Source organism: Canis aureus, chromosome 7 (assembly GCF_053574225.1).
Source record: "Canis aureus isolate CA01 chromosome 7, VMU_Caureus_v.1.0, whole genome shotgun sequence".
Classification (NCBI taxonomy): Eukaryota; Metazoa; Chordata; class Mammalia; order Carnivora; family Canidae; genus Canis; species Canis aureus.
In genome coordinates, this window is record NC_135617.1 from 58,808,342 (window position 1) to 58,836,326 (window position 27,985).

General features: G+C 42.0%; 1 protein-coding gene across 13 annotated transcripts in view; it reads right to left on the reverse strand.

Annotated features, from left to right (window-relative positions):
- Positions 1–27,985, reverse strand: part of RUNX2 (RUNX family transcription factor 2) — a 326,623-nt gene that overhangs the window by 148,701 nt on the left and 149,937 nt on the right. For 12 of the 13 annotated variants that reach the window (XR_013383457.1, XR_013383458.1, XR_013383456.1 and 9 more), the window contains exon 6: positions 14,365–14,538. The exons of the other annotated variant lie outside the window; for it this stretch is intronic. Coding sequence is in view for 9 of the 12 variants with exons in the window: in XM_077903809.1 (XP_077759935.1) it covers positions 14,365–14,538 (174 nt within the window). In the remaining 3 variants the exon portion in view is untranslated. The remainder of the gene's footprint in view (positions 1–14,364; positions 14,539–27,985) is intronic. 13 annotated transcript variants of the gene reach the window in all.

Consider the following 27,985-nt stretch of genomic DNA (forward strand, 5'->3'; position numbering starts at 1 on the left):
GACCATACCCTATTTCTCCCCAAACTCCTCTGCTCTCACCTAAAATGGGGGTTTTTAAAAGGAAGTTGTGATCAAATTTGACCTGTAAGATAAACCCGAGAGAGAAAATCAGGTCTTCCCTCTATGATGGGCCTGCCGTTCTCACAGCCAGGAAGTGACAAAGCAAAATGATTAAATGAGAGAGAAGAGAAAGCAGCAGAGGACCTAGGTAGGGCAGAGAGAGCTCCTATAGCCTAGATGAAACCAGTGAGAAAATGGGCCCCAGATCGAACTGTGCAAGCATGCCAAGAACTACCGCCAGGCATATAAGGTCAGGCTACTTAGTAGATATCTTGGATCTGTAACTACACCCTTCTAGAAGAAATCATGGTTTCCTTTGTGAGAAGAAACCAATTCTAGCTACTAAGAGTTCAGGTTGAATAAAAAGGAACCAGGCATTCGACATAAAAAATCCTTCAAAGCCGACAGAGAGGCAAACCATAAGAGAGTCTAACGATAGGGAACAAACAGGGTTTGATGAAGGGAGGTGGGTGGGTGATGGGCTAGATGGGTGATGGGTATTGAGAAGGGCACTTGTTGTGATGAGCACTGGGTGTGATGAATCACTGAGTTCTACTCCTGAAACCAATACTGGACAGCCGCATGCTAACTAACTTGAATTTAAATTAAAACTTAGAAAAAAGAACCCATCAGCATTGGTTCTAACTGGCAGTCTGTCACAGACACAGCTACCACCAACACTGTGCAGGATTGCTCCATATAGCTTATATTTTAAAAAGACAACAGAAGCCCAGAGGTCTGCATACACTTTATAGTCCCTCTCCCAATTCATTAAGTCAAGAGCAAGGCTCTGATTTAGCTGACCTTTTTCTATCTGCAGAGCACAAATAGTCATTACTGCCACCTTAGCAGGGCTTTTGAGGGGCAGGGGGAAAAGGAGTTTTTGCATGCTGTTCTGGTGAACCAGCAAAAAATTAATTCTTATTGTAAAAGACAGCTCCTGTAAGCCCATATGGCAGTGTGATGGGTCTAAGGGACTGATAGGACACAAAAGGCCTTTCCTGCCTTGCTCACACAAGCAGCTGGGAAAGTTAAGACTGAAAAGATATAAACAACAATTAATTCAAAAATGTTCAAAGCATGTACCTGTGTCTTTAAAAAAACACTCTAAAGATAGAAATGAACCATGAAGCATCAATGTCAGAACAGACTTCATAAGGTCTCTTTCTAGAGTGGTGTTCCTTCTGCATGGGCTACTTGGGGATTGTTCCAGAAACTCCCATAACATAAAGTACAGAAGGCAACATACCCAGGAGATGCTCCCCAATGCTAATTGGAGAAGAGTGGTTCCCATGTCTCAAGGTGTCTTAGCACCAGCCAAAAATGGAAACAACTACTTATTTAAACCTGTAGGTCTAAGGAAGGCAAGCTCTCTTCTTTGAGCTGGACCACAGTTTCTGAAGTTCAATCACTGGTACAGGGAAAAAGGAAGGAGTGGCCATTCACCTCCTAAAATGGTATATAAAGAGTCATGGCTCTAAGAGTAGCCATACTTTCCAATGACTGAAAAGCTAATTCCATGTCTGCATAATTGAACTCTAAACACTCCAGGTAATAAAAAGAGAAGGGGGAGGCAGACAGAAAAAAGGCACCCTAGGAAAATGAACTGACTCTAGGAAAATATGTAGAAGTCTTAAGTCTGAAAAAGTCTGAGTCAGGCTTGGGGGGACGGGGAACAAAGCAGGCTGAGAGCTGCACAAAAGCCCAGTGAGCGGTAAGTATGGAGACTCAGTGGTTGCTCCGAGCAGGCCTCCTTTTGTAAACACTTCGGTTAAACACGTGTAGGTGTGAAGAAGGGCCTGCTTTCCTAAGAATCACTCACAACAAGGCACACCATGCATGTGGGTTGAACTTCATGCAGAGATGGGAGGAAACAAGTTAACAAGGGCAAAGCCTGAATCAGCGCACAGAAGGCTTCTTCCTGTTTGTGGGGCCAACAGACCTCTGTGTAACGTGACCCAGCAAGAGCCAATGGTTTCTGCCAAACTTCAGCACATCTACCATCTACTGTGAGCACCTGCTGTATTTGGGAAACAGTATGATGAGAAACCTCCACATTCCCACCCCTCTTCCTCCACCCAGTTTCTACCCTAATCAGTACATCAGTCTGTGTAAACCTCAAATATTTCTTAAGAAAAACTGGGGTACTTAAAATGAACTCTGTAGAGACTCTACTAGTTTAAGATTATACCCTTTCCATTGCTCCCAGGGTCAAATAAAGCCAAGAATCTCAACAGAGAGAGGCAGGTTTACAATTTCCTATCCTCAACTGTTTTGGTCATATTACTATCATTCATAATACAAATACACTCACATCCATATGTACATTCATTCCCATTTCAAAACAATTTACACTAAACACCAAATGTTTAAATTCTATGTCTTCTCTAAGAACCTTTCTAGATAGACTGGATTTTTCAAATGAGCTCTCCCACTCACTTCTGGTTCTCTCGACTAATGGGAAACACAGCTCTTAAAACACACAGGCTCCTCCAAGCACAGGAAGAGCCTTGGACGGGTGGCTCCGGCACCAACCATGCAGTCGTGCTCCACTAATCTGCCTTCTCTAAGTCTTACTGCTTGCACCTGGACGATGAGAGGAGCACCTATCGGTTATGGCTAAGATGTTTCCCAGCTATGAAATGCTACGATTCTAACTACTCAGAAAAGTGGGCTCCCTACCCTCAGTCCTTTCTGGAGACAGTGGTTATAAGTGAAATTACTGAAGGTGGGTTGAGCAGATTTGGGCCGGCCATGAAAGGTAGTTGAGAGCTGTCAGTGGTGGTGGGTGGCTCACGTTAATAGAGAAGATACGAAGAGCAGGATTTTGACTCCTCCTCTCGTCCCCACCTGGGGCTTCCTCAAATGGACCAAGGTGGCTACCGGATTCATTTGGCAGAAGACCAACCTCACTGATTCACAGAGCTTTAGACTGAAATTTGAGGAGAAGAGAGCAGCACACTGTTTGGATAAAACTGGATGCTATGTCGGGTACACTGGGCATGATGAGTTATGTCACAAAGCAAACAATGAGAGAAGAAAGACTTAGTAACTGTTAGAAGACAATGGCAGAGAAGAGAATGAGAGATGATATGTGGAGTCTAAGAGGTCACAGGCCACAACAAAAGGTTAAAAAAAGAAAACCAAAGGAAGTTGAATTAAGACAAGGTAATGAGAAGTGCCTTAAAAGTATCACCAGCTTTTGGATGAATGGGACTCATAACCGTCTCATAAAAAATGAGGGGATTTTCTTATTTAGAAAAAACTTAATAGAAGAAACGAGAGTCTATATCACGTCACACCTAATCTGTGTGGCATATCCCAGACCTCAATGGTAAAGCCAGCAGAGGGATGGGAAGAAGCTACACACAAAACCAGAACCCGAGATATGACGGAGATGTGGTGCTGCTGGCCAGAGAAGTGAACTTCAGTCCAAATCACCACACTCAAGTGGGTGGAGTCAGTTCAGGTCAAATCAGGCTGATGTCCACATCCAGGGGGGCAGCCAGAGCAACTAGGGTATTATAGAAGGTCCCCAGGCATGGTGACTTCTGCTATCAGATGGATCATGGCATCCACGGTGCTAAGAATTATCTCCTGGTCATTCATTCACCCATGCAACCATTCATTCACTCATTCCAAAAATACTGACTGAATGGCCTACTGTGGTACTGTGCTAGCTACTAGGGAGGTTAATGGTAAATACAGACAGACCTAACCTCTGCCCCCATAGACTTTACAGTCTGGCAGGGATGACTGACGTGAATCAAAGGTGAGAAATACTAGAAAGGAGAGTCCTTGGCACCATGACAATGCACGATGGGGGACCCCAACCACACCTGGGGGTCTAGCTTCTCTCATGATGTGATGTGACCATTAAGCCAAGAACTCAGTGGGCAAGCAAAGGTCCTGGAAAGCGGCAGGTAAGGTGAACAGGACTTTAGGCAGAGTGATCAGTGTGTATCAAGTTTATGGGACGGAGACAACAAGGTTTTTGGAGGAGTCAAGAGAGCCCGTGTGGGTGGATTATTGACAAAAGGTTCAAAATCTCGTGGGAGGAGAAAAGGGGAGGAGTCAGCAGGCAAAACCTGCTGGACCACACTGGAGGTTTGGGGCCTTATCCTAAGCGCAGTGGAAGGTCACTGAGGTGTTTTAAGTATGAGGTGACATAACCAGATATGCATTTCTAAAATCTCCCTTAGCATCATAATAGAAACAGGGCACAAGTCCAGTCTAGGACCGGGCAAACAGGGAAGGGTGTATAGGGCAAACAACCGCTGAAATGGACTGGGGGGCGGAGCCCAGGAGCCAGACTCAGGAAAGCCAGCAAGTGGCCTGGGGCATTTAGCTGCCTCCACACACCATCTGACTCAGGACCACGGGGATGAGGCTCCTGGCATGCCTCGGGCTGGATCAGATCAGCTCTGGCTGAGCAGGGGGACCTCTGGTGATGGGCCTTGGGCCTGCCGCCGTGATTTGGGCAGGCCCCGCCTCATCCATTCTGGTTCAAGGGCTAAAGCCTGGGCACCTGGACTTTTAACAAGCTCCCCAGGTGATGCTAAAATGCACCAAAGTCTGAAAACAATGGACTTAATTTTTACTGATGACCCTCGGAAAGGAAAATGACCCAACGCTATTCTGATTTAATCTTCCCTATCAAGAAGAAGGATCTTCAAATAGAATGAGCAAAACAAACATGCTTCAGAAGACATGAAGGCCCAGGAGAAGTAAGAAGACAGAGGAGAGAGACTTGTGCTTTAGACGAATTCAAGGTTCTGCTCCCAGATGAGTTCACCCCACAGTTTTGCAAGAATTGTGGAGACCAGTAGGCAAAGGCTTCTTTTTGACAGAGCAGGGCTATAAAGTTTTATTAAGTCAAGTCTGTTTCCCCATAACTCCACTCACTACTAACCTTAGCTTTGTTCTCTGGCATTACGCCTGCACATGAGAGTCCTGAAATTATTTGAAGATTGTGCCTTCACGACATGACCTATGATAGTTGTATATTCGCTTATTCCACTCACCTCATTTTGAGAAAAGCATTGCTACTGGTAAAATCTAAATGTCAACTAGTTTTTTGGAGCTTCTGTTGGTGATTTGATGACCTGCTTGCAGTCCACTGAAAACACTAAGTCACCTTCAACAGCCTGTGGACAAGTTTCTCACACCTGAGCTCCAAAGTAATGATCAGAAAGCAGAACAGGTTCACCAAAACCCATCTCCTAGGGTTACTACAGCAATAGATTAGAAGAAAGCTCACCTGTCCATTGTGCATCTTGACCTCAGCAAAGTATATGCCTTATCTCTGATGTGATTTATAGCCAGTTAAAAGGTCTACCAGAAAGTGGTGGTTGAGATGACTTCTGGTCGGCTTTGAGAGAGATGTATCGTGGCAGATTCAAATTCATTACAATCCAGAACATTCATTAAAGTCTTTAAAGAATTAGAAACAATGTTTCTAAGCTGCAAGATGAGACAAAGTTGTGAGGAACAGCCAACACACTGCGTGAAGCTTTAGAATCACTAAATAATCCTAACAAGATGGAAAATGATGAAACTGAGTAAGAAAGAAAGTACAGTGCTGCGTTTGGTCAAGTCCAAGACAGGATGGCAGAAGCCTGCCCTAAGAGCAGCCACAGTGTGATAGAATGACAACAAAGTTAACACTGATTTTGGATGCATTAAGAGTACCAGAAGACACCTTCCCCCGCCACTGCCCTGGCCACACATAGCTAGAGGACAGTGTTTTCTCAAGGCAGCATCCAATGGAACCTCCAGCCATCACATGAGGAATAGTTGAAGGAGTAGCCAAGAGCTCCCATGTACCCTCAACCTTTCCACAGGACACCTACTTCCTGCCCAACCTGAAACTTAGGATTTCCCCGGATCTTTCTTCCTTCCTCCTAACTTTTCCACTTGCCTTATTCTCCAAAATCCCAAGACAGAGCCAACTCCTCTACAGAAGTTCTATCTTTACCATGACCTACCAACCTCCTGAATATCCCTCCATATTGGTAACTGGCTCAACATCTTCCTTGTTTCCCTGACTTGTACGAAATCCTACCAAATCCTAGGAGAGACTCATTCTCCCTGATGATCCACTACACTAGAGCCCACTCCCATTACCAAACTGCAATGCATGCAGGAGAGAAGCACATAACTGTGATGGTTGGCTCTTCCAAATATTTCTATCCTTAGCCATCTCCTCAGTGATGCTCACCCAAAGCCACTTTCCTTTCCCATCATTCATCTGGATGACTGTTCCAATCATTTACTATTCTCCTTAACCTTCTCCCCTAAACTCTCACCTCCTCTCCACCTAAAACCACCTTGTCAGGTTTCACCTTCCTGGGACACTCATTTTAGCTCTGAGAGTTTCAGAAATCTCCTGGTGCATAGGTTTTCTTATTCACAAAACAGATTTCACAATATGGACTCTTCAGTAATATCTGTCTCAAAGACTGCTACTGTTTTGAAACATTAAAAAGCAAGTCTCTATCCAAATAAAGCCCTAGAAAAAAAAATCTGATGATCTTATGTGGGGGTAGGGACATACAATTTTGTTTCTGGAGAATTTATGCACATATCAAGATGAAGAAATGGAATCAAAATGCATCACCAGAGCATCCACTATACCAAACTGCATGCCTGACATGCCCCTCTCCTGGGTTGGCCTTGTAGGGTGAATATTTCCTCCAAAGCTAGATTCCTATTCTGATTATTTTGCCTACAGTCCATTGCAAAAGGTAAAAAAGGGCAAGAAAGGTCCCTAGGCAACTAGTGAAGAGGACAGACATGCATTTGTCCATATATACATATACATATATACATGTCTGTGTGTCTGTATTACACATGCACACACATGTGTGTATATAAAGCTAAAACCAGATATAAAGCCAGAGAAAGATAATGCTCTGGAAAAGAATGAAAGAAAGAAATCAAGAATTCCTCTGGGCAGAGACCCAAAGACCAGCTAGAAACACAACAGTCTTGGGGAAGGAAGGATAAAGCACGGCATTATGTAGATGGAGTCTTCTTATCACAATTAGACATTAACTATGCATCTTCTCTTCCAGATAGGAGGAAATTACAAAGGCAAGTTTTTTGGAACTCAAGAAATTAATTCTTTTTGGAACACTGCCCCTCTCCATTTTTCTAAGAGCATAATAAAGCTCTTATGAGACCCCAGAGCATATTCAGTTAATAAGGGATTCCTACTGACAAAAGTCCAGAGACCTTTAAGAAGTTGATCTAAGGACACTAATAGGCTAACAACAACTTGATGTGTTGACCACCAGCCTTCCAGAGTCTTCCTGAGCCTTATTCTTCAAAGCCAGTCAGGCTGACCTCAAATTCTGCCCTTCTTCATAAGGTGGCTGCCAGAGCTCAATGGATGTGTAATTTTGTTCACACACAATTTGTAGCATTTTCTCACATGGACTGTAACTGGTGACTCTTCTAAGGAGCTTGCCAGCTTACAAATGTGCATGGCAGCAGCAAATTTACTTGGATCTCCTGCGCAAACCATCCAAGGCAGAGAAAGGGACAGGATTTTCTGATAACTTCAAAAATTAAACATTAGCACCACCAAAGTAAAAGAACACTACATTCAACAGCCTGCCTTTGAAGGCAGTGATTTCAGTTCCTTCAGACATAAGAGGCCTGCAAGTAAGTAAGAACATGGTGGGCAAAAAGCATGAGGCCTCACTCACCTCTCCCTTTCCCCATGCCCCACCACCTTGTCAATGCTGATGGCACCTGTGGTCACTCTTCCTGCTAACAGTCACTGAGCCTCTCTAGGGCCTCCGGCTCTTCTTCACACTTGCAGCCACTGTCCACCAGCCCTGCCCCATGCCCACTTCACCTCCCACTCTGTTTCACATTAAATAGTTGTGTGGTCACCGGGCATTTGAATACAGCTGTAATTTGAGACACACACTACTCAGCTGTGCTTTCCTATTTCGGAAAGGATTATGCTAGTAAATATTTCAGTGTTAAGGCTGTGGGCTCAGGCCTGGGACAGCCAAACATACACAGCCCAAGCTCAGCTGGCCTAATTGGCTGAGATCCTCTTCATGTTTAAAGGCTTGTTGCTGGCAAAGGGAATACAAAGTTGGGTGGAAATACTTCACTGCAGTCAATGTAACTGCTGATAAGATGATTATTTACGTGATGCCTGGCCAAGTTGCTTTTTGAGAGATTTCTAAAAGTATTACCTTGAATATAAATTCACGAAACAGTAATTTAACCATTGAAAACAATTTTATTGCATTTTAAAGCATGATTCAGATACTCCTAATGCATCCCTTTTATGAAAATATCATCCCTGAGGATTCTAAATAATATCCTATGGGGAGAAGAAAAAGAAAGTAGTCCCTTAGAATATGTATCATTTAGATTGCCAGCAATATGCCCGACTTGACAGGGATGAGGATGACTGCCTACTAAGGATCTACTAAACTCATAGTTGATTATAGTGGCTGAAGAAGCTTTCAGTGAGTCATCTCTTGAAGACTCAATTTCTTCCACCTGTAAGATATGTTTTTTTCAGAATTGTTTTAAGGCTTTAATAAGAACTTTATGCAAAACTAGTTTGTCAGTGGGGAAAAGCTGCATAAATGAAAGTCAGCAGGTTCAGAAATGGGAGGAAACAGCCTCTCATGCATCAGCCTCCAAACAGTGCTCATGGTTAAGGAGCATAGGACCCTGAAGCAGTGCAGATCTGGCTTTCATACCTATATTTGCCACTTACTAGCTCTAAGTGGGACTCTGGGCAGGGTATCTAAGGCATCTGGCCTTTCAGACCCTCAGCTTTGCATAATAATACCATCCACCTGCCAGAGCTGTTGTAAGGAGCACAGGAACTGACCTCATTACAACTCCTGGCACACAATATGCATCCAATAAAGAGTAGCTCACAATAATTCAATCAAACAGGTACTAGGGCGAGGATCATAATGGGTCACACTTCCTCAAGAAGTCAATGACCCATTTATTCATTCATCATCAAACCAAACTCACAGAGCAACAGGCACTATGTATAATGGGGACATTGAGGTAAATAAAACATGGCCTTAAACTTTAAAAGTTCAAAGTCTGATGAAGGAGACAGACATGTAAACAAATAATTGTCACCAAATGGACCAGTGGTATGGGAGGGTGCTTTAGGTTCAGCCTGGGTAGGTTAGAAGAAGCCTGATAGAGGTCCTGGCATTTGATCTGAGTCTCAGAGAAAGACGAGAAATGCTGCCATCCTTAACTCTCTCCTGGTCTACAGCAACAGCTTCCCAAATGATGACCCTGCTTCTACAATGGATTGTATGGCCCCCATACAATCCATTCTTCACACAGCAACCAAAGTGACTTTTAAAAAGCATGTACATTAGGGACGCCTGGGTGGTTCAGTGGTTGAGTGTCTGCCTTTGGCTCAGGTAGTGATCCCGGGGTCCTGGGATCGAGTCCTGCATCAGGCTCCCCGCAGAGAACCTGCTTCTCCCTCTGCCTGTGCCTCTGCCTCTCTCTGTGTGTCTCTCATGAATAAATTTTAAAAATCTTAAAAAAAAAAAAACTTTTTAAAAAATAAATAATAAAATAAAGAGCATGAATATTAGATAATGTCATTCTCTTGTTCATATCCCTCAAGAGCCCCCCACTGCAGTCAGAACAAAACCCAAGCTCCTTTCTAGGCCCTTAAAGACTCCACGTGATCCATTCCCTGCCTGCCTTTCTGTATCATTTCCCATGTCCACCTACACAGACCTTCCTGCCCCCTAGGCACACCACGGTCACCACTTTCTGAGAGCCTTTGCATGACTTTTCCACGGCCTGAAATGCCGTTCCTCATGATCTTCCGAGTTCTTCAAGGAACCCTGTCCCAACATTCTAATCAAAATTACCTTCTCCCTTCCCTAAATTGTTCTCTAATACATCATCCTATTTAATTTCTTAAAGCATGGTGTTATTATCTGAAATTATATTGTATGTATGCTTATTTAGCCATTTACAGACCATACCTATCACAAAAACGTAAGCTCCTTGTCAGCAGAAACTATCTTGTTCCCTTAATGACTGGCAGATAGTAAGCACTCAAATATTTTTTGAATGAATGAATAACAGAACAGCAGAATGCCCACCCCAAAGGTTAGATGAATGTCCCAATCCACCAAACCAAAGGGCCTAAGTCTGCTTTTTATCGTTTATTTGTTTTAGATGTAGCTCACCCACCACAAAGTACTGAGTTTAAAATAGAGATTATCTCGAGTAATATCCCCTAACATGATATCCTTGCTCCACTGCTATCATCACATTCTGAATCAAAAGAAGCAGACATTTGTGACTGGCTAGGTATTTCTTAGCACCTAGAAGGAAGCAACTTCCTCAGGAAGCCATAGAAAGCCCTGAGCCTCCAGACAGAACATCAGCCATTCATGACACCGTGAGACCAGCACTGCAAAGAAGCCAGCCCACTGCACGACAGGAACCGTTAGCCCTAAGGAACTACAAGAGACACTGGAGGTCACTAATATGAAACACTAAATGCCTATCACTTCCTCAGTTTATAACTTTTAACTTCATTTCACCCCTTTTCCGTTGGCAAGTGGGAGAATCAATAGTGACCACAGAACCACGATCAGCTTCTACAGTCTTGAAGTAAGAGCTTGAGATGTCAAGAGGGACAAGCCAGTGAGAGGTGACATACATCTTTATCCAAAGGATTCCATGAACTAAAATGCAGATGTTGACATACTGCAAAGAAGTCACAAAATCCATTATAGCTAAGGCTCATAAGTAGAATTTAAATTGAATGATGCAATTCTGTAGATCTTACACTGGAGTGAAACCAAATGGTTTAACTATGTAAGTATTATACTGAAATGTGATTTCTGCCAGTATTGTTCATCACCAGGGAACAATGGAACCCTGGGGACAGGAAACTAGAACAGTTAACGCGAACAAGGCATGACATCCCAGCCCTTCTTGTACGGACTTCTTCTCATCTAAACTTTCATTCAGGGGCACCCGGGTGGCTCAGTGGTTTAAGTATCTGCCTTCAGCTCAGCTCATGATTCCAGGGCCCTGGGATGGAGCCTTGCTTAGGGCTCCCTGCTCAGCAGGAAGTCTGCTTCTCCCTCTCTCTGCTCCCTCCCCCCAACTCATGTTCTCTCTCTCTCTCAAATAAATAAATCTTAAAAAAATAAAATAAAATAAACTTTTATTCATTCGACATTTCACAAGATGTTAGGCACAAACCAAAATAAATCCCGTAATAAATCCCTTAAAGAATTTGCAATCTAGCAGGGTAGAAAAAAACAAACATGTGGAAGCTCTAAAATCAAGCAATCTCAACTAGAGCTTAGAGGATGGACAGGCAGCATCTAGATAGAGGTGCCGGGCTCTCTTGAAGAAGCTAACAGTGACCCTGGAGGATAGATGGCACCCTCCAGCAGACAGAAATCATGGGAAGTAGGATAGCCTAAGTAAGGGGGTACAGAGAGAAGAACGTGTACTCAGGGAACAACAACATTATCATCTGGGGACCGGGTGTGGCATGTGAAGGCTGGGAAGGATAGCTAAGTCTTCCATTAGACTACACCTCAAGGACAGAGCACTTTTCTTTTCCCCCCATCCCATATTACCTAAGACCCAATTCTTTACTTCAGGTAGGCTCGAAGTCATATTTACTAAATAAATAAGAAAATTAACCCAGAGAGGAAAAAAAATGAAATCTATTCAACTCACTTTGAAGTTGTTGCTGCTATGGGTCTTCTGGTTTTCCTACTCATTTGAGTTACAGTAGAACCCTACACATCCTTGGTTATGGATAGACTTTGTATTATCTCACTGATGACATAGGAGCACATATAGGAAGTGCATGTGGCCAAGAGTGGGTAAGGGTGGCGTGTGTGTGTGTGTGTTGTGTGTGTGTGTGTGTGTGTGTGTAAATCTGCAAATCAGGAGGCTGAAGAAAGTTGTTGGGCCTAATACCTTGTGAACGTTAGAAAAAGGAGAAGACTGATCTATAAATCAATTATACTGGTGCTGTAATCCCAAATGCAGAGTTAATTCTCTTGTGATATAATTCCAGAAAGCTATCAGTACCTAGAAATACAAGTGTTTTATAGTTTGATTTTTAGAAATACATCCAGGAAATATTTAAAAATTATTTTTAATTGACCATGATGCAGTTGCATCACAGTATCATGTAAGAAAAAACATACTGCATCAGGAGTTGAGAGACCTAATTCTGCTCTGCCACTAACTTGCTGTGAAACTGTAGACAAGAAGCTTGATGTTCCTGAGCCTCCCAACAGGAAGGAGGGCAAGGAGCAGAGTTGAGCTGAATCTATGAATGTGGTCACGACCCTGATCTCTCCTGGTACCCACGTGGATCTCCTCAGATCTTTACTTTCTGCACTTACATCTGCTGCTAAAATGTAGATCCTCTTCACCACTTTTACCAACCTTTTGGTTAATGATATCTAAGGTACCTTCAGTTTCTAAAATGTCCTCTGGTTCTCTTTTATGATGTCATCTTTAGGTCTGAGGTCAGAGCCTTGAGAAAAGCATTTTCTTAAAAGTGAATCTAGCGACACACAGTTTCCAAAGGCCATTTTTAAAAGCATTGGTCATTAGCAAAATGTAATTAGCAGTTAAGGGTTAGAATACAGAAATCAAACATTTCAAGAACCCAGGGATTGCCAAATCGTAGAACATGCATTTTTCTTATATATATTTTATTAGTCATCATAAGTCCCTTAAAATCATATATAAACACTTTTATATATGTATCCAAATGCTTCCATACACACATATGGTCTAAAATAATACTATAAAGACAAAAGGAGAGCCATTTATGGACCTTAATCAAAGATCTAAAGCCCACTACTTTAAATGCAGTAGCACCTATAGCTACAAGCTTTATGTTTACAAGTTAGTGTGAATTTCACCCTTGCATTTTTATTAAGGACACATGTCTAGTAAAGGCATTAGCCTTTTGATTCCTACATATCAATATTTAGGGAATTATTTAGGCTAATAAATGGCTACTCTTCACAGAGCTCTAATGTTCTTCCCTGACGCAGATATCTGGTTCTCTTTAGCATTTAAATAGTTTATTTTTATAATTCTGTATTATTTTTTAAATATATACTCAGGTATACCCTTATATGCAGACTAATATACATACACTCACTCTAAATAAATATCCAAGAAGACGTATATCTAATATGGGCAGGAGAGATAGAGAGGTAGGTCATCCATTTATAAACAATTATGTTTATAAACCATTAAGGACACTTAACACCTAGCCACTATGAGGGAAAACCTCACCATTAGAACAGATCAATGTTGAGAGTTTACCGTACATTTTGAGTTATTTTCCCTCCATTCCAGTCCACCCTTGCCAACAACAGAAACCAAATGACATGACTAGGTGACATCAGCTCTCAATACTTGTGATCAGCAAATTAAAAATCTATGATGACTGACACACTCCTCTGTCACCATGATCTAAAAGCAATCGCACTAAAAGCAAGATCTGTTTTTGCACAAATGGGGCAGAAAAAAAAAAGAGAGAGAGAGAGAATTGGGAGTCTTACTGCACCAAACATGAATGATTAGTCTGTAATGCAATGCTGACGTTAATTTTTAAGAAGAAAGGTAGTAAGCAGCTTACTAGAATGTAGTATAAAAAGAAATGTCGCATTAGGACCCGGGGCTAAATGTGAATCAGCAGCAAATTCTGTTTGCCTGATGAGCAGCTCATTGACCTTGCCTTACACCCACCAATCAAGGCTTCCTGTTAGCCCTGGGCAATCTTCAAGCAAACTTAATGAAATAGTTATACATGTAAGAAATTTAAGCCCAAGTCTGAGACAGTAACACTGATTTTCTAATAGCGAGGGTGTGATGCTCTCCTCTGCGCCACCCAGGGCCCAGTACAGAAACTTATTAATGAACATTCTCCTAGAGAGCATAGTTATTACCCTCCACCAGTGTGCAGACTGACAGTGCTCCAGAGCACAGCATTCACAGCAACTTCCCCCAAATTTTATCCCCAAGTTACTGCATACTGGAATTTGTTTTTCGTTAAAAAAAAAAAAAAAAAAAGAAGAAGAAGGAGGAGGAGGAGGAGGAGGAGCGAGGAGGAGGAGGAGGAGGTCCATAAGATCTTCACGTCTTGATTCTTTAATAATAAAGCCATTTCAGAGCCCAGGAGTATTGCAGTGAGTGCGTCTCATGTGGCAGCCCCTCACCCCCAGCCTGCCGGAACGTGTGCAAGTGAAACCTAGGAATCTGTCTTACCTGTAATCTGACTCTGTCCTTGTGGATTAAAAGGACTTGGTGCAGAGTTCAGGGAGGGCCGTGGGTTCTGAGGCGGGACACCTACTCTCATACTGGGATGAGGAATGCGCCCTAAATCACTGAGGCGGTCAGAGAACAAACTAGGTTTAGAGTCATCAAGCTTCTGTCTGTGCCCTGGAAACAGCAAATCATAAAATAAAAGCATATTAATTAGCTGAACAATTGACCATACTAAATAGATATGTGAACATACATACTGGGGGGTTAAGCCAAGGAACCATCAATACTGATATTTATAATGAAGTGTCTCTATAATGCCTTCTATCGCAAGTGGTTTTATAAGCATCATCTGGTGGCAAGCATTCCTACTCCTCTGTCCTATGAATGGAGAGCCGAGGGTCCCAGATGGTGACTCGGGAGTTGAGTGCCAGCAGCGAGGCCAGGATGCCGGAACTCAGGAGAGACTCTCTGGGTGCCTCCTCTAACCCTCTTGGCGATGGTGGGAAAGGTGATTGTGTACTGGGGTGTGTCTGCCTGTTTCACGAAGGAAGAAACTTCCCCAAAGTTCAAAGAGTCTGTGTACGTCACACATATTCTCTCAAAACTGGGGCAGAAACAGAGACAAACACATTTGTCAAAGGGAAATTTCCACAATGATATAACTGACTTTTTTTTTTATTACAACTATACCTTACTGTGACTGCTTTCTGAAAAATTAAAACTCAAACCTTTAAACCCCTTTAAGAGGAAAAATATGGAAATATAGTGAAGGAAACTCAAATTCTCAAGAGGAATCTGGATATTTTGTGATACCCCAAAACCTAAAAGCACATAAATAAACTATGTTAAATCAGAGAAAATGCTTTTTTAATTTTAAATCTAGTACTATGATTCTGTATAAGAAATAGAAAAATACCATTTGGGTTACCATGTGAATGTGAGAATCCATTATTAAAAAACAAAAAAACCTGGTCTCTCTTCCAGTTTATTCAAGTCTAAAATCTAAGGAAGTTCTAGATTTTAAAGAAATATGCAAATTACAATATAAAGAAGGTTCAAAGGCTTTTTGAAAATCATGAAATCATTCTGAGCAGAGTACAGTGTTGTCTTGGTGCAAGTATAACAGAAAAACATCTGAATATTGGTGCTACATAAGTTAAGTGCACACCTGTGGAGTGCCAGAGTGGTGAATGAGTACGATAATGCCTCATATGTGAACAGAAATACACTGTAGATTCCTTCTTCCATATTCTGTACCAGAATGAGGCCCTAGTCTGTCACCGCAACATACTGTAACTGAAGCTGATTCAAAGAGCCACTAAGGGGCACCTGGGTAGCTCAGTCAGTTAAGCGTCTGACTCTTGAGTCATGATCTCAGGGTCATGAGATTGAGGCCTGCCTCAGACTCCGTGCTGGTGAAGCCTGCTTGAGACTTTCTCCCTCTCCCTCTGCCCCTCCCCTCTCCTCTCGAACAGGTGTGCATATACACGCCCTCTCTTTAAAAAACAAGAGCCATTAAGATGATGACTGGAATCAGAATTTGCCTTCTGAAGAAAAATTCAGGGAAATCAGGATTATTATCCATAAAAAAAAAGAAAAAATAATGGAAGGAGGATTATTAAGAGCCTTTGACAGTGAGGAGGTATATTCTATGAGTATCAAGAACACCTCATCCTCCTCTCAGTACAGGACAAGAGCAATCTATCAGGAGAGGGTTAAGGTGAACATTAGAATTTCCCAGCTATAAGCTGTCTTCATAAGACAGATTCCTTATTTTATTTGCCCCAAAATGTATTTTCCTGTCTCCTTTTTCATTGCCTACCCAGCCCAAAGAAAACAGACAGGAAGCCAAGGCTTGGAAATATGAGCGTAGCTGTCTCCGCAGCCAAACATGTTCCAAATAGGTCCATTAACTGAAATGCGCCCACCACCCTATTTCCTGCCAGCATCAGTTTGGGGCATCTGCTGGAACTAGGAACTGAGATCAGGAGAAAAGTTACCAAGCGAATTCATTGTTTTTTATGCTGTTTTCCCCATTGTTTAGGACTTCTTAACCAGATTATGAATAGATTTTGGAACTTTCCGCAGTCTTTAGAGATTGCCCCAAACAGCTCCCAACCCGCAGCCAGCAAGATGGTCATAGACAAAGCAACTAGGGCCGGCAGAGGTGAAACAGCAAGCCTGTGGTCTTTAGCCATCAGCAAGCTCAGCCTGGATGGTATATGGTTCCCGTCCTAGCTAACGAAGTTGCCCAAAATATCCAGATCGACAGAAACACCTGTGCAGGGCCAAGGCTGGTTTTCAGCATGAGCAGAAGCAGCAGCGAGGATTCAATTACAACGTTAATAGCTCACCCACTACCCTAAACAAACTTCCGCTGATGCATCTTGCTATGTCTAACTAGTTTCACAATTAGGGAATTACAGAGTACTTGTCACAGTTAGATCCGTGGATTCTGTTCCCCATATACATAGAAAAGAAAAAAAACATTGCTGTGGTGTTGATACAGCTGTAAACATTAACAAGAAAGCTTATGGAATTGTCCCTGGAAGTTATTTTTTTTAATAGGCCATATTTTTGGAATGTCAGATTCCCTGAGGACTAAGGAGAGGACTACATGAGCCTGCATGGTTCCTTTAAACACTGGGACTTTATGTGGGCTATGGGTCACAAGAAAACTTAATAAAGCCTTGCCTCTGCTTTCTACAGCCTTTTCATTGGGTTTTCACAGAGACTGGATGAGATATGAGCTCAGCATATGGATGGGTGAGTACCCTTGCCATTTCCTCTTAGCACAGTGCTTTAGGGGAGCCACAAGAGGCTGTAGGCAAGAATAAAGGACTTGAAACAGCACTGATAAGAATGAAAAAATGTAAGAGCAGGTGAAATTTTAAAAGCCTCAATGACCTTATGGAAACTACCTTCAAACAGGAGCTACCAAGTACCTACAGACACCTAGAGTAACTCAGAGAATATCTATCTGCGGTTGCGTACGTATAAAAAGAGGTATGCGTTTTTCCTTGTAGATGTCTGCCCCTTCATAGCCAGCACCACAACCACAACAAAATTCTTACGGTACAATGAAGAACAGAAGCTGAAAGGGTTCTTCATCTTTCAACCATGACAAACACCAGCTACCGCTAAACCACATCAGGGTTAGCATGAGAGTGATGGGCTGAAAGAAGACCTACTTAAATCCTCCATACTCAAGTACTCCCTTAAGAGACCGAGAACATGGAAGACAAGGGCACAACAGAGTTAAATCCAAGACTCTGCAATGGTACAGGGAGAACTGAACCTCATCCGAAGGGCCGAAGACAGTGTCTTCCAAACAGGAGGAAGGTATAAAGAATGGGAAACTTATTTCCTGGAGCAGTGGCTCTTCTACTCCAGCTGGATTAGGAAATCCTCCAGGGAGCTTTGAAAAATATAGACGTCCAGACCCCACCTCGGCTCAGTTAAATCAAAATCTCTGGCAAGTGGGTCCCAAGGAGTTATTTTGTAAAAGCTTACTTAGCACAGGATCTGATGTGCAGCCAAGGCAAAGGACCACTGCCCAAGATGATCTCACAGTCATGTACTTGATGCCACCTGTTCATGCTAGTGACTCCCCCATCTCTGAGGTAAGCCCTCACCTCTGTCCTGAGTTCCAGGTCTGTAGGTCCCGCTGCCTACTGAACTCTCCTCTGGGATGTCTAAGACATCTTAAATGCAGTATATTAAAAACAAAATTCTTGACTCTTCTTGCCAGAGAACCCTATTCCTCTCCAGGAGTACCCTCATTTGAGTAAGTGGCACCAGCCACTCATTCATGGAAGCCAAAAACCTAGACATTTTCCTTGATTTCCCCTTATCTGTCACTCCCCACATTCAACCTATTACCAAGCCTTATCATTTCCATCTCAAAAGTGTATCTCAAAGCCATTCAGTTCCCTCACTTCTATTCTCTAGTCTAGGACCCCATCATCTCTCTCTTGGGCATCTGACAATGTCTTCTTACAGTTTCCCATCTCAGAACCTCTCTGTATTCCCGAAATGCTCTCCTCCTATTTCTCTGTTAGGTCCACCCCTTTGACCTCAGAGTGAACACCACCTCCTATGATAGGCCTTGCCTGCCTACTATACCCAGAGCAGGTTTCCTCCTTCTCGAGCACAGCCTCCGTGTATTTTTTTTATGGCTATTACCACAATCTGTAGTTCTGTTGTGTATTTATTTTTCTCTCCTGCAAAACAAAAACCCCATGAAGATAAGTGCTCTATCTTGCTTAAAGTTGTATCCTTACAACTTAGTTTAGTGCCTGCTATAGGGTAGCTGCTCAACAAAGATTTATGCAATGAATGATTGAATGAATATTCCCCTCTTTTAGACCAATGTCTCTTGGAAAGTAAATTTTCAGGCCCAGGATGTCATAGGATAATGTTATCTTCTCCCCCCCCCCCCAAAAAAAAAAAACCTCTTCTCTTATTTGGCCATCCAGTGAATCCAGCAGGCAAAGCGTTACTTTAGAGACCAGTCCTTATTGGTGTTTGCTAAGAAATGTCCCTGAAGGACATTTATTTAAGTGAATGCTGAATTGCTTGCTTGCTTTCTGAAAGAGCCCTCTCTATAATTCTTTAGCATTGTTGCAAGTTATTCAGAATCAGAGAGCTGAAAAGGGCAACAGGAATCATTTTGACTCTAAATTTCAGAGCAGTGTATTTCTTTTATGAATGAGGACCCTGAATCCTTGAGAGGGGAAGTGACTTGCCCAAAGTCACATAGTCAGTGGCAGAACTAGAACTCAGGGTTTCTGATGGCTAGCCCCGGGCCCTTTTCCTTCCCACTGCCAACCAGCTTATTTTAGATTATAACCACTGCAGCACCAGGAAAAAATCATGGTCAAGAGTGAATTTAATATGGGAAGGAAAAAAAAGTAATTTTCAGAAGAAATTTCTTTCAAGAAGTTGAGTGTATTTGGCTGAATATGACTTTTGTTGCAATAAACTCAGGGGCACGAGAAGAAAGCATGATCAAAAGGTCACAGCATTCACACATCCTTAAGAGCAAAGACGCATGTGGAAAAGTTAGGTCCCTAAACAAGAGTGCAGCTGAGTGCAGTTGATTGTCCCATCCCTTCTGACCCCACTCTCATCGTACAAGGGCACCGCGTTTATAAGGCAAGCTCGGGATCCTGCCATTAGGATCTCTGCTTAAAAGATCACGCACCTGAAAGCAGTAGGTGAAGACCTAGAAACTGTGCTATGTGAACTACGAAAACAAACTTGCCTCTGTAATGGGACCCATTTTGCCCATTTCTATAAAAGTTAACTGAGAACTGCCTAACAACCATGGAAAGCTGTGTGGGCCCCCAGCCAGATCTTCACACTCTATGCACTGTACTCAATGCATGATGCACTGCACCAGTTAGAGCACTCCTCCTGAAGGACGCCAAGAAGCGCTTCCAAAAGAGTGTACTTTCAGAAAAAAGGCAACTTCACAAAGAGGGCACTCTATCACAGCAAGCTCACTCTCACGGGGCATAGTCAAGTCATTTCACCAATCGCTAGGGCACGAGGTTTGGCAGCTCGCCTTTTGACATCAGTATTTTAAATTGATTTTAAGCACTCACTTCTCTTACTGGGTATCTACTTCCCTCCTGGGTATCATGATAATACAATTTTAAAATAAAATAACTAAAGCTAAAAGGCAGATCTGCAATGGACCGTCAATGAGGAACCAATACCAAGTCTACATCTGGGTCCATTAGGCCAGCTAGCGTGGGCATGTGCGGGGCATCTTCCTAAACATTGCAAGGAGGAGGGGAGAGAAACTATTCCAGATAACATCCTTGTCCCGCAGCAGTTCACAGTCTAGTAAGAGAAGAAAGACAAGTAAATGTAACTGAATAAAGCTACGATGAGGGCAATCACTAAAATGCTTAGGTTTGGGAGATCAATTGAGGAAATATGAATACGGACTATTTTAAAGTATTAAGGAAGTAATGCTTTTTGCGATTATATAAGAATATGCCCTTATTTTTTACCCATATATATTTACCATATATATTTACCCATATATATATTTAGGGGTAAATGTCACAATGTCTGGTATTTGCTTTAAAACATTTCAGCAGCGGCATCTCGATGGCTCAGTAGTTGAGCATCTGCCTTTGGCTCAGGGTGTGATCCCGGGGCCCCCCCACAGGGAGCTTGCTTGTCCCTCTGCCTGTGTCTCTGCCTCTCCCTGTGTGTGTCTCGTGAATAAATAAATAAAATCTTTTAAAAAAATAAAATAAAAAAATGCAACATTCCAGCAAAATAACAGATGAAGCAAATATAGCAAAATGTCATTAGTTATAAAATAACTACGAATATGTTTGGAATTTTTCATAATAAAAGAAAAACTTTTAAAAAAACACACACACAATAAACTGCTCTAGGAAGAACTGATATTGACTAATAGGAAAGAGGAAGTCCTCACGGATGATGAGATCATCATGTCCTAGAATGTTGAGTAGAATTCTGATAAGTAGAGAAGAAAGGAGGAGAGCTAGCTAGAGAACAAATGACAGAAACATGATAATAAATATCGTGTGAGACAAGACAGTGTTGAACACATACGTGATATGAATCTCAACAGAAGCACGCTATTCTTCAAATCACTTGACGTCTCTAGTTTTGCAACTACACATTAGTTCTTCTAAACTATACAATATATATGGGAACTCGGCCTTTTAAGACACATCTTTTTTTTAATCCCAACTATTGAAAAGATACTCTGGCAACCCAAGAGCCTCCTCTGCCAGGCACTCAGGCTTGCCTGGAGGAAGGGGTGACCCTGGGAAGATGTTAGCTAATTTTGTTGTCAACAAGTGTGTGGGAGGAGAGCTGGTCCAATACTCTAGGCCTCAGGCCACAGGAGAGACTCGTTTAAGATGTTCTGACAATGATCCTTGGAGTAAAAAAGAAAGAGTTGCCATTTTTCAGACGAAATTGGTCATAGAGCAACAGAGCTGCTATTCCGTAGTAGTTCTGGAAAAACAACAACAAAAAAATGAAGCCTTGGTTCTAATCTCTCTACGCTAAAATTGGTACACGAAGGAGTGTCTGCAGGGAGGGGCTCGGGAACAGGTGGACTAATTTTTTTTTTTTTAAAGATTTTATTTATTTATTCATGATAGTCACACAGAGAGAGACAGAGAGGCAGAGACACAGGCAGAGGGAGAAGCAGGCTTCATGCTGGGAGCCCGACGTGGGATTCGATCCCGGGTCTCCAAGATCGCGCCCCGGGCCAAAGGCAGGCGCCAAACCGCTGCGCCACCCAGGGATCCCTTTTTTTTTTTTTTAAAGATTTTATTTACAGGTGGACTAATTTTAAAGCCCAAATTCTACTCCAAATGAAATTACTTGGCATTCTACTACTAAGGATGGGTCTTAGTTCACCTCAAAGAACCTGATTTAGATGGTTTCCAGCAAAAGCAACATAACAGGAGAGATTACACAGACTCCAGGGAGTTCTTAAGGGAGCCATGCAAAGTTGGGATCCAAATGCTTTGTAACTGTTGAGGCTCCAGACTGAAAACCCTGATTTTCTGCATTCCTACGTATGTGTGAAAATGGAAATACCACGAAGAAAAGTGAAACTCCTCTCTGTTTACATTCAGATGACTACATTTCACTGGTGGTTTGTGAACGTCTAAAAATCAAAGACCATACTCTTGTGATGCTTATAATGTTTAGTTAAGCCCTCTGCCTCTCCCTGACATACCCTGCCCCCACTACAAACAGTCCCAACCAGCTTCTCCTCTAATTTCCTTATTTCCATTAATACCACCACTTTCTACTCTCCAGGACACAAAATCCAACCCAGGTATACCTTTGCCACCTCCCTTTCCTGAACCCCAGCCTCCGGGTTAAGGCCATTCCTAGTTTCCAAAGGGATAGGCCCTCATTTTCTCCAGTCCCACCAGAATCACTCCTAATCTCTCACTTGTGGCTAATACACCAGGGAAAGCAGTCTGGATTAAATGAAAGGACACCAACTAGCTGTATGGCCAACCACAGGAAAAGATTTAAAGGAGCCCTCTGGGCCTACCAAAAGTAAAGGGTTCATTTCCATAATTTCTAAAGTTTTTTCAGCCCCTAAATCCTAACATTACTCATCTGCTCAAAACCTTTCAACTATAAAAAAAAAAAAAAAAAAAAAAAAAAAACCCTTTCAACTATCTAACACTGTCTATTGAATTGAACAGAGCTCCCTGAGCCCAGCATGGAAAACAAAGACTTGGAAAGACCTAGAAAATATGGTCCAAATGTACGTTATCACTCTCATTTCAGATGGCTACAAACTGTACAGCTCCCCACCTATGTTCTACTCACACTGGACTATCATAGTTCTTCAGAGAGCCCCTGTGCCTTTGCACAAGCTGTCTCCTCCACTAATAATACCCTCACCCCATCATCTCCATTTGGCCATCACACTGTCCTGGTCTCTTCTGTCTCTAGGGCCTCAGTGAGCCCTCTGGTTTCCATCTCAGCAAGCTGAAAGCCGCTACCATTATTTTTTTGTACAACATGTAGTTATACTTAAGTGTAGTAGGCATTCAGTAAGCATTAGCTGACTCTGAATGGATATAAAATATTTATATAGAATTTCAAACTCTATTATCTTAGATTCTCCTGGACTTGACTGTGAACCCCTTGAGGATGGGTGTCATGTCTCATGTCTAACACATAATTTAGAGCCTAGGTACAAAGAAGGCACACAACAAATGTTTATTGAATTAATAAATAAGAACACTGATAACTTTAGAATTACCTCTCCTTTTATCCAGTAAAAGAAAGGAGGAGAAGAAAGAAAAAAAAAAAAAAGAGCTAGTCATTGGGAAACATTTCCCACAGTAAAATTGATGAGTCTATATTCTTTGCTGGGAAAGGCTGCTGAGTCATCTTTTTTCCTAAGTATGTGCTGTCTGGTTCAGGTCAAAAACTATTTCTGGACTAGAACAGTAAAGTGGACTAAGAAATTGCCTTCATGCTGAAGAAACCTCTAGTCCTTGGGAGCCACTAGAAGCCATGCAACATGACATGTGCGTGGGGCCCCAGAGCTCACAAAAGACAGCTCATGAGAGGAGACAGCCGTAGAGCCATATTAGTGTGTGGCTTCAGACAGAGGACCACAGATCATAAACAAATCTCCTTCCAGGAGATTCTTCTCTGATGGCATTTCAAAAATGAACTAACAGAGCGTCTCTCTAAGGGCCCTTCTTAATATATAAACCAATTTCTAAAGGAAAAAAAATCATAATCACTTCCACATATCTTCAAGAGCCCCCTTTCAGCCCTTGAACAGAGTCAGGCATGTAGAATTCAGAGTTTATCGAGGAAGAAGAGAGGAAGAACAATTTCACCCAAGAGAGGTCTGAAGCCTTCCAGTCTCTTGGGTAAAAACATAATTATGGGAAGAAAAAAAACATAATCTACTCAAGAGACATAATTACATAGTTAAGCCATAGACTCCATAGAAATATTCTAGGAACTCCAGTTTGTAGGAAAAAAAAATGTTAAAAACTGAATTTGCTTTCTTTTAATAACAAAAGGCGCCAGTTTAGATGAGTGAGTAAAAAGTTCACTCTCCCAAACCCATTTTTTAAATGCAACTGGACCCATGAGCGAGATCACTGAGGGACAGCCTACTCCAAAATTTGGGCTTATAAAGGTTCAAGAATTCAAGATTTTTCAATAAATATATAAATGAAAGAATTGTGAAATATTAACATGCATGTATCGTAACTGCGAGTTCCTTTATAGCTTTTAGATTTCAGGCAGTGGCAAATCACGACCATCAAAGACTGAAGGGGCTATCAGGCTATGCCAGGATCAGTCACACATCAGGGAATAGCTTCCAAAAAACATATGCTTAGAGTGTAATCCTTTTTCTTGAAATAATGGACTCAAAAAAAAACTTGAGACATCTAAAGAAAAAGAAACTCACGGGATGCAAGAAGAAAAAAAGGCTTAAAAAATTTTTTAAAGAAAGACCAGATGAAAATATAATGGAAACACACAAGGGGAGACATAATACTTTTTGCAAGTTGGGGAAAAAAAGAGCTCCCGGAGAACCTGGCTGACTTCACTGCAGCACCGCTCCCGTGTCCTAAAACACCCCTCATTTCCTCGGCCCCTTTACGTCCACATTCTCTGGCCCTGAACGGTTCCAATCCCACTGTCCTTGACTTATTCGCCTGTCATTTCCGAGGGATGATCTTTCCCTCTTCACTCCCATTTCAAAGTAAGGTTACACGAGTGAGAATTTTTCAGAGCTGGAAGAGAAGAGAGATTCCCAGGCCACATTCTTCACTTGAGAAAAGTAACCGATGCCCAGGAAAAAAAATTCTGTGACTTGTGTGAAATCGTGGAGGTAGGCAGTGACCCTGGAAGCTAGTCCCCTGACCTGTCTCAGTCCTCCTCTACCTCCAAGGAAAGGAAGGGGCGGGGGAGCTGAGAAGAAAAGGCCCAAAAAGGACAGTAAGAAAAAGCAGAGAAGCTTACTTCTGAGAGAGTTCATTACAATTATACCCCATCTGCCCAACTCTGTTTCATCACCACACGTCTTGTCGTCCAACTAATGACAACCCAACATCCACAACCATCCTGGGCCATCTGAAACTGCATCTCTCATCTCCCTTCAGTTTCTGGGAAACGAACAAAAGATCTCTATGTTTACACCCCACACACACTCAAAAAGTTAGTAAAATTTGACTGTTACACTTCTGAAAACATTTCCTTTGCCTTCTTTTACTATACGAAGCTTCAGACACCCCAGTTTTGTGCCACGAGCATCTGCAGAGATCCCATTGAGAGATGTAAAGATTTTTTTTTTTTTAATGATAACGTTTTAAGCAGTGGACATGGTAGTTTCCACAGCCGAACAAAAAGCATCACTGTTTATTTGCCAATAACCCTGCTAAACATGGATGGCATTATTATTCAAAGAGGCCAGTGACAACCAGCCTACAGACTGTCACGCAATTCCTGGATCCTGTCGGGCTGCCCTTAGCATGCAATCGTCCCTGTTTCCCTTTTATTATTATGGTTTCAGACATACGTTATATAACCGTATGTGTGTCCAAAGCAGAGGGGGAAAAAAAACAGTACGCAGAAATAATTAAAAGTGCGAAGGGCTCCTCTCTTGACACATGCCGCGACAGAAGCAGAGCATCATTTTCAATTTTCCCAGCTCTGTAACAGGAAGAAAACGTTAAAAAGTAATAACCAAGGAAAAACTTAGCCAGCTCCCGCGGCCCGGTCTTGCTGTGCTGAATGGCAGTGAAGATCATAGAGGAAATAAAAAGAAAAAGACAGAAGAAGAAAGGGGAGGGGGAATTTCTTGGCTTCAACTGGACCGAGTCCAGCTGGCAAGAAGAGGTGGTTTTCTTAACGCTTGCAAAACCTGATTACTTTTTTAAAGGAATGAAGAAGAAGGAGATGTAAACACAGCCATTAAACCAGATTTAAGGTACTTAGCTTTAATCTAGTCTAAGACCTCTCTGATTGTCTGCTGCTCGGCAGTTCTCGGCTCGCTAGACATTAATACGGGCAAGTCAGGGTCTTCTGAACGGCGATGGCTGTCAGCTGAGCTCTGTGGTTACCCTCTCAGGTCAGGCATGGAAGGAACAGTGGCTTAAGCAATAATGGATGGATGTCTGCTGTGTGCTGTGTCTGTCAGAAGTCTGTTTTACTACATTAAAGGGCTATTGTGTTTATATCTACACAACAGGTCTTAAACAGATTGTTTAAACATGATTAAACAGGAGATGTCTTTGAAATAAGCCCCCTAATAAAATTCAGATGAGCAGGGAACTGAAAATGCCATCGACGATGACGATATATATACTTAAAAAAAAAAAAAAAAAGATCCTTTCTTTCTAAGCTGCAAGGGTAACATGATATAAACTGCAAAATAAAACGGTTAACAAGTTAAATTCAAAGGATCCCCTCCTACCCAAGTACCGCTTTCCAATGGAATAGCGCTCATCCACCTGTCCACCCACCCCTCCTTAATGCTCTTGCACCATTTACTAGAGTCTTGATAGACAGATAATTGCTTTACTCAGCCTCGGGAAATGAAAGGAGTCTATTGTGTTAATCCCGGTATTCTTATCTTCTGTGAACTCTGAATAAGAACTGAGAACTCTACCTCTTCATTCCAAAACTCCTGGAGTTCACTCACATTCAGATCTGCTAAAGTGTTCTTACATTCCAGGCTGTCACAAAAGGTGCCAAGTATTTTGAGTAGGATCAAGTTATTGTTATATAAAAGGGAATCGAAAGGAGTGCTAAATGGAGTTTAGAGATAGCAAGATTTAACCTTTTTTGTGTGTGTGTGAGGCACAGATGAGAAAAATGCATTCTTTTCAATCCAAAGGAAGTGAGTTGGTGCTCATTTTCAGGCTACCTCAAGTGAAGAACACTATTGAGACACCAGCTTAATAGTCTATTTTTTTTGAATATCAAAAAAAAAATCCCTTCGGGTGATTAAAATTAAAACTTTTTTGTTTTTCAAAAGCAAGTGCAGTGTTAAGTTTTAAGAATTTCTGTCTGCTAGCTTCATGCTGAATTATTTAATCAATGACAGTTTGGTGAATTCTTCTGCCCTTTCCACATAATACATGTATACTGGTATCTCTATCATGAAACTACTGAGTATATGGCGATACTATGGAGTTCTGGATCTCTTTCATATAATTGGGAACGTTGTCCTCTAGAGACCAAAGATGCTTTATATTCTGTTTATACCATGACACTACAACCCCTCTGACTAGGAACTCACCTTTCCTTGCAACATGGTATTCTTATGTATCAGCCTAATTATATCCCTTTGTTTTTGGTTGTTTGTTCTGTTTTTTCAAAATGGCACATGCTCAAGAATCCATGACACTCACTGGAAAAGAAGTAGTACAATCTGAAAAGTGGTATAACCAATAAAAGCACATCACCTTTGATCCTTTCTCCTCTGAGTCCTAGCTCCTTAACAGGCCTTTCCCTGAGAATATTCACAGAAAGGATATCCTTTCTGCTCTCAGGATAGGGTCTTCCCAAGAATTAACCGGCCTAATGGCTCAAAAAAATCCTACTAACAACCCAGGAAATTGAACACTAAAACTCTACTCAAGAGAACTGATGATTGCCCAATATATAGTAAGAAAAACACCACAGGCCTCATCAGGAGATGTGGGTCCACCACAAATGGTTAGATTGTGAACTTCTCAGGTACAGAACCTTCTTATCTGTAAAATAACAGACTATCTAACTTCCAGTTCTAAGAATCAACGATGCTCTGGATACCTCACCTTCACTCTGGGCTACAGAGAGAGAGAGAGAGAGAATTAGTGAACTTAAAAAAAGTTCACTAAAAGACCTAGCCTCTATGTGACTGAAAAGGAGAATCTCATAGCTAAATCTGGGCTTGACTACACAAGGAGCAGAAAACCTGCTGTCTGTTCCTAGATTTGCCACTAACTTGGTTGTGGAGCTGTGGGCAAATAATCTATCATCTCTGTGACTCAACTTCCTCCCATGACTCAAACTTCCTCATATGTCAAATGAGGATCAAAGTATGTGCATCACAGGAATATTGCCA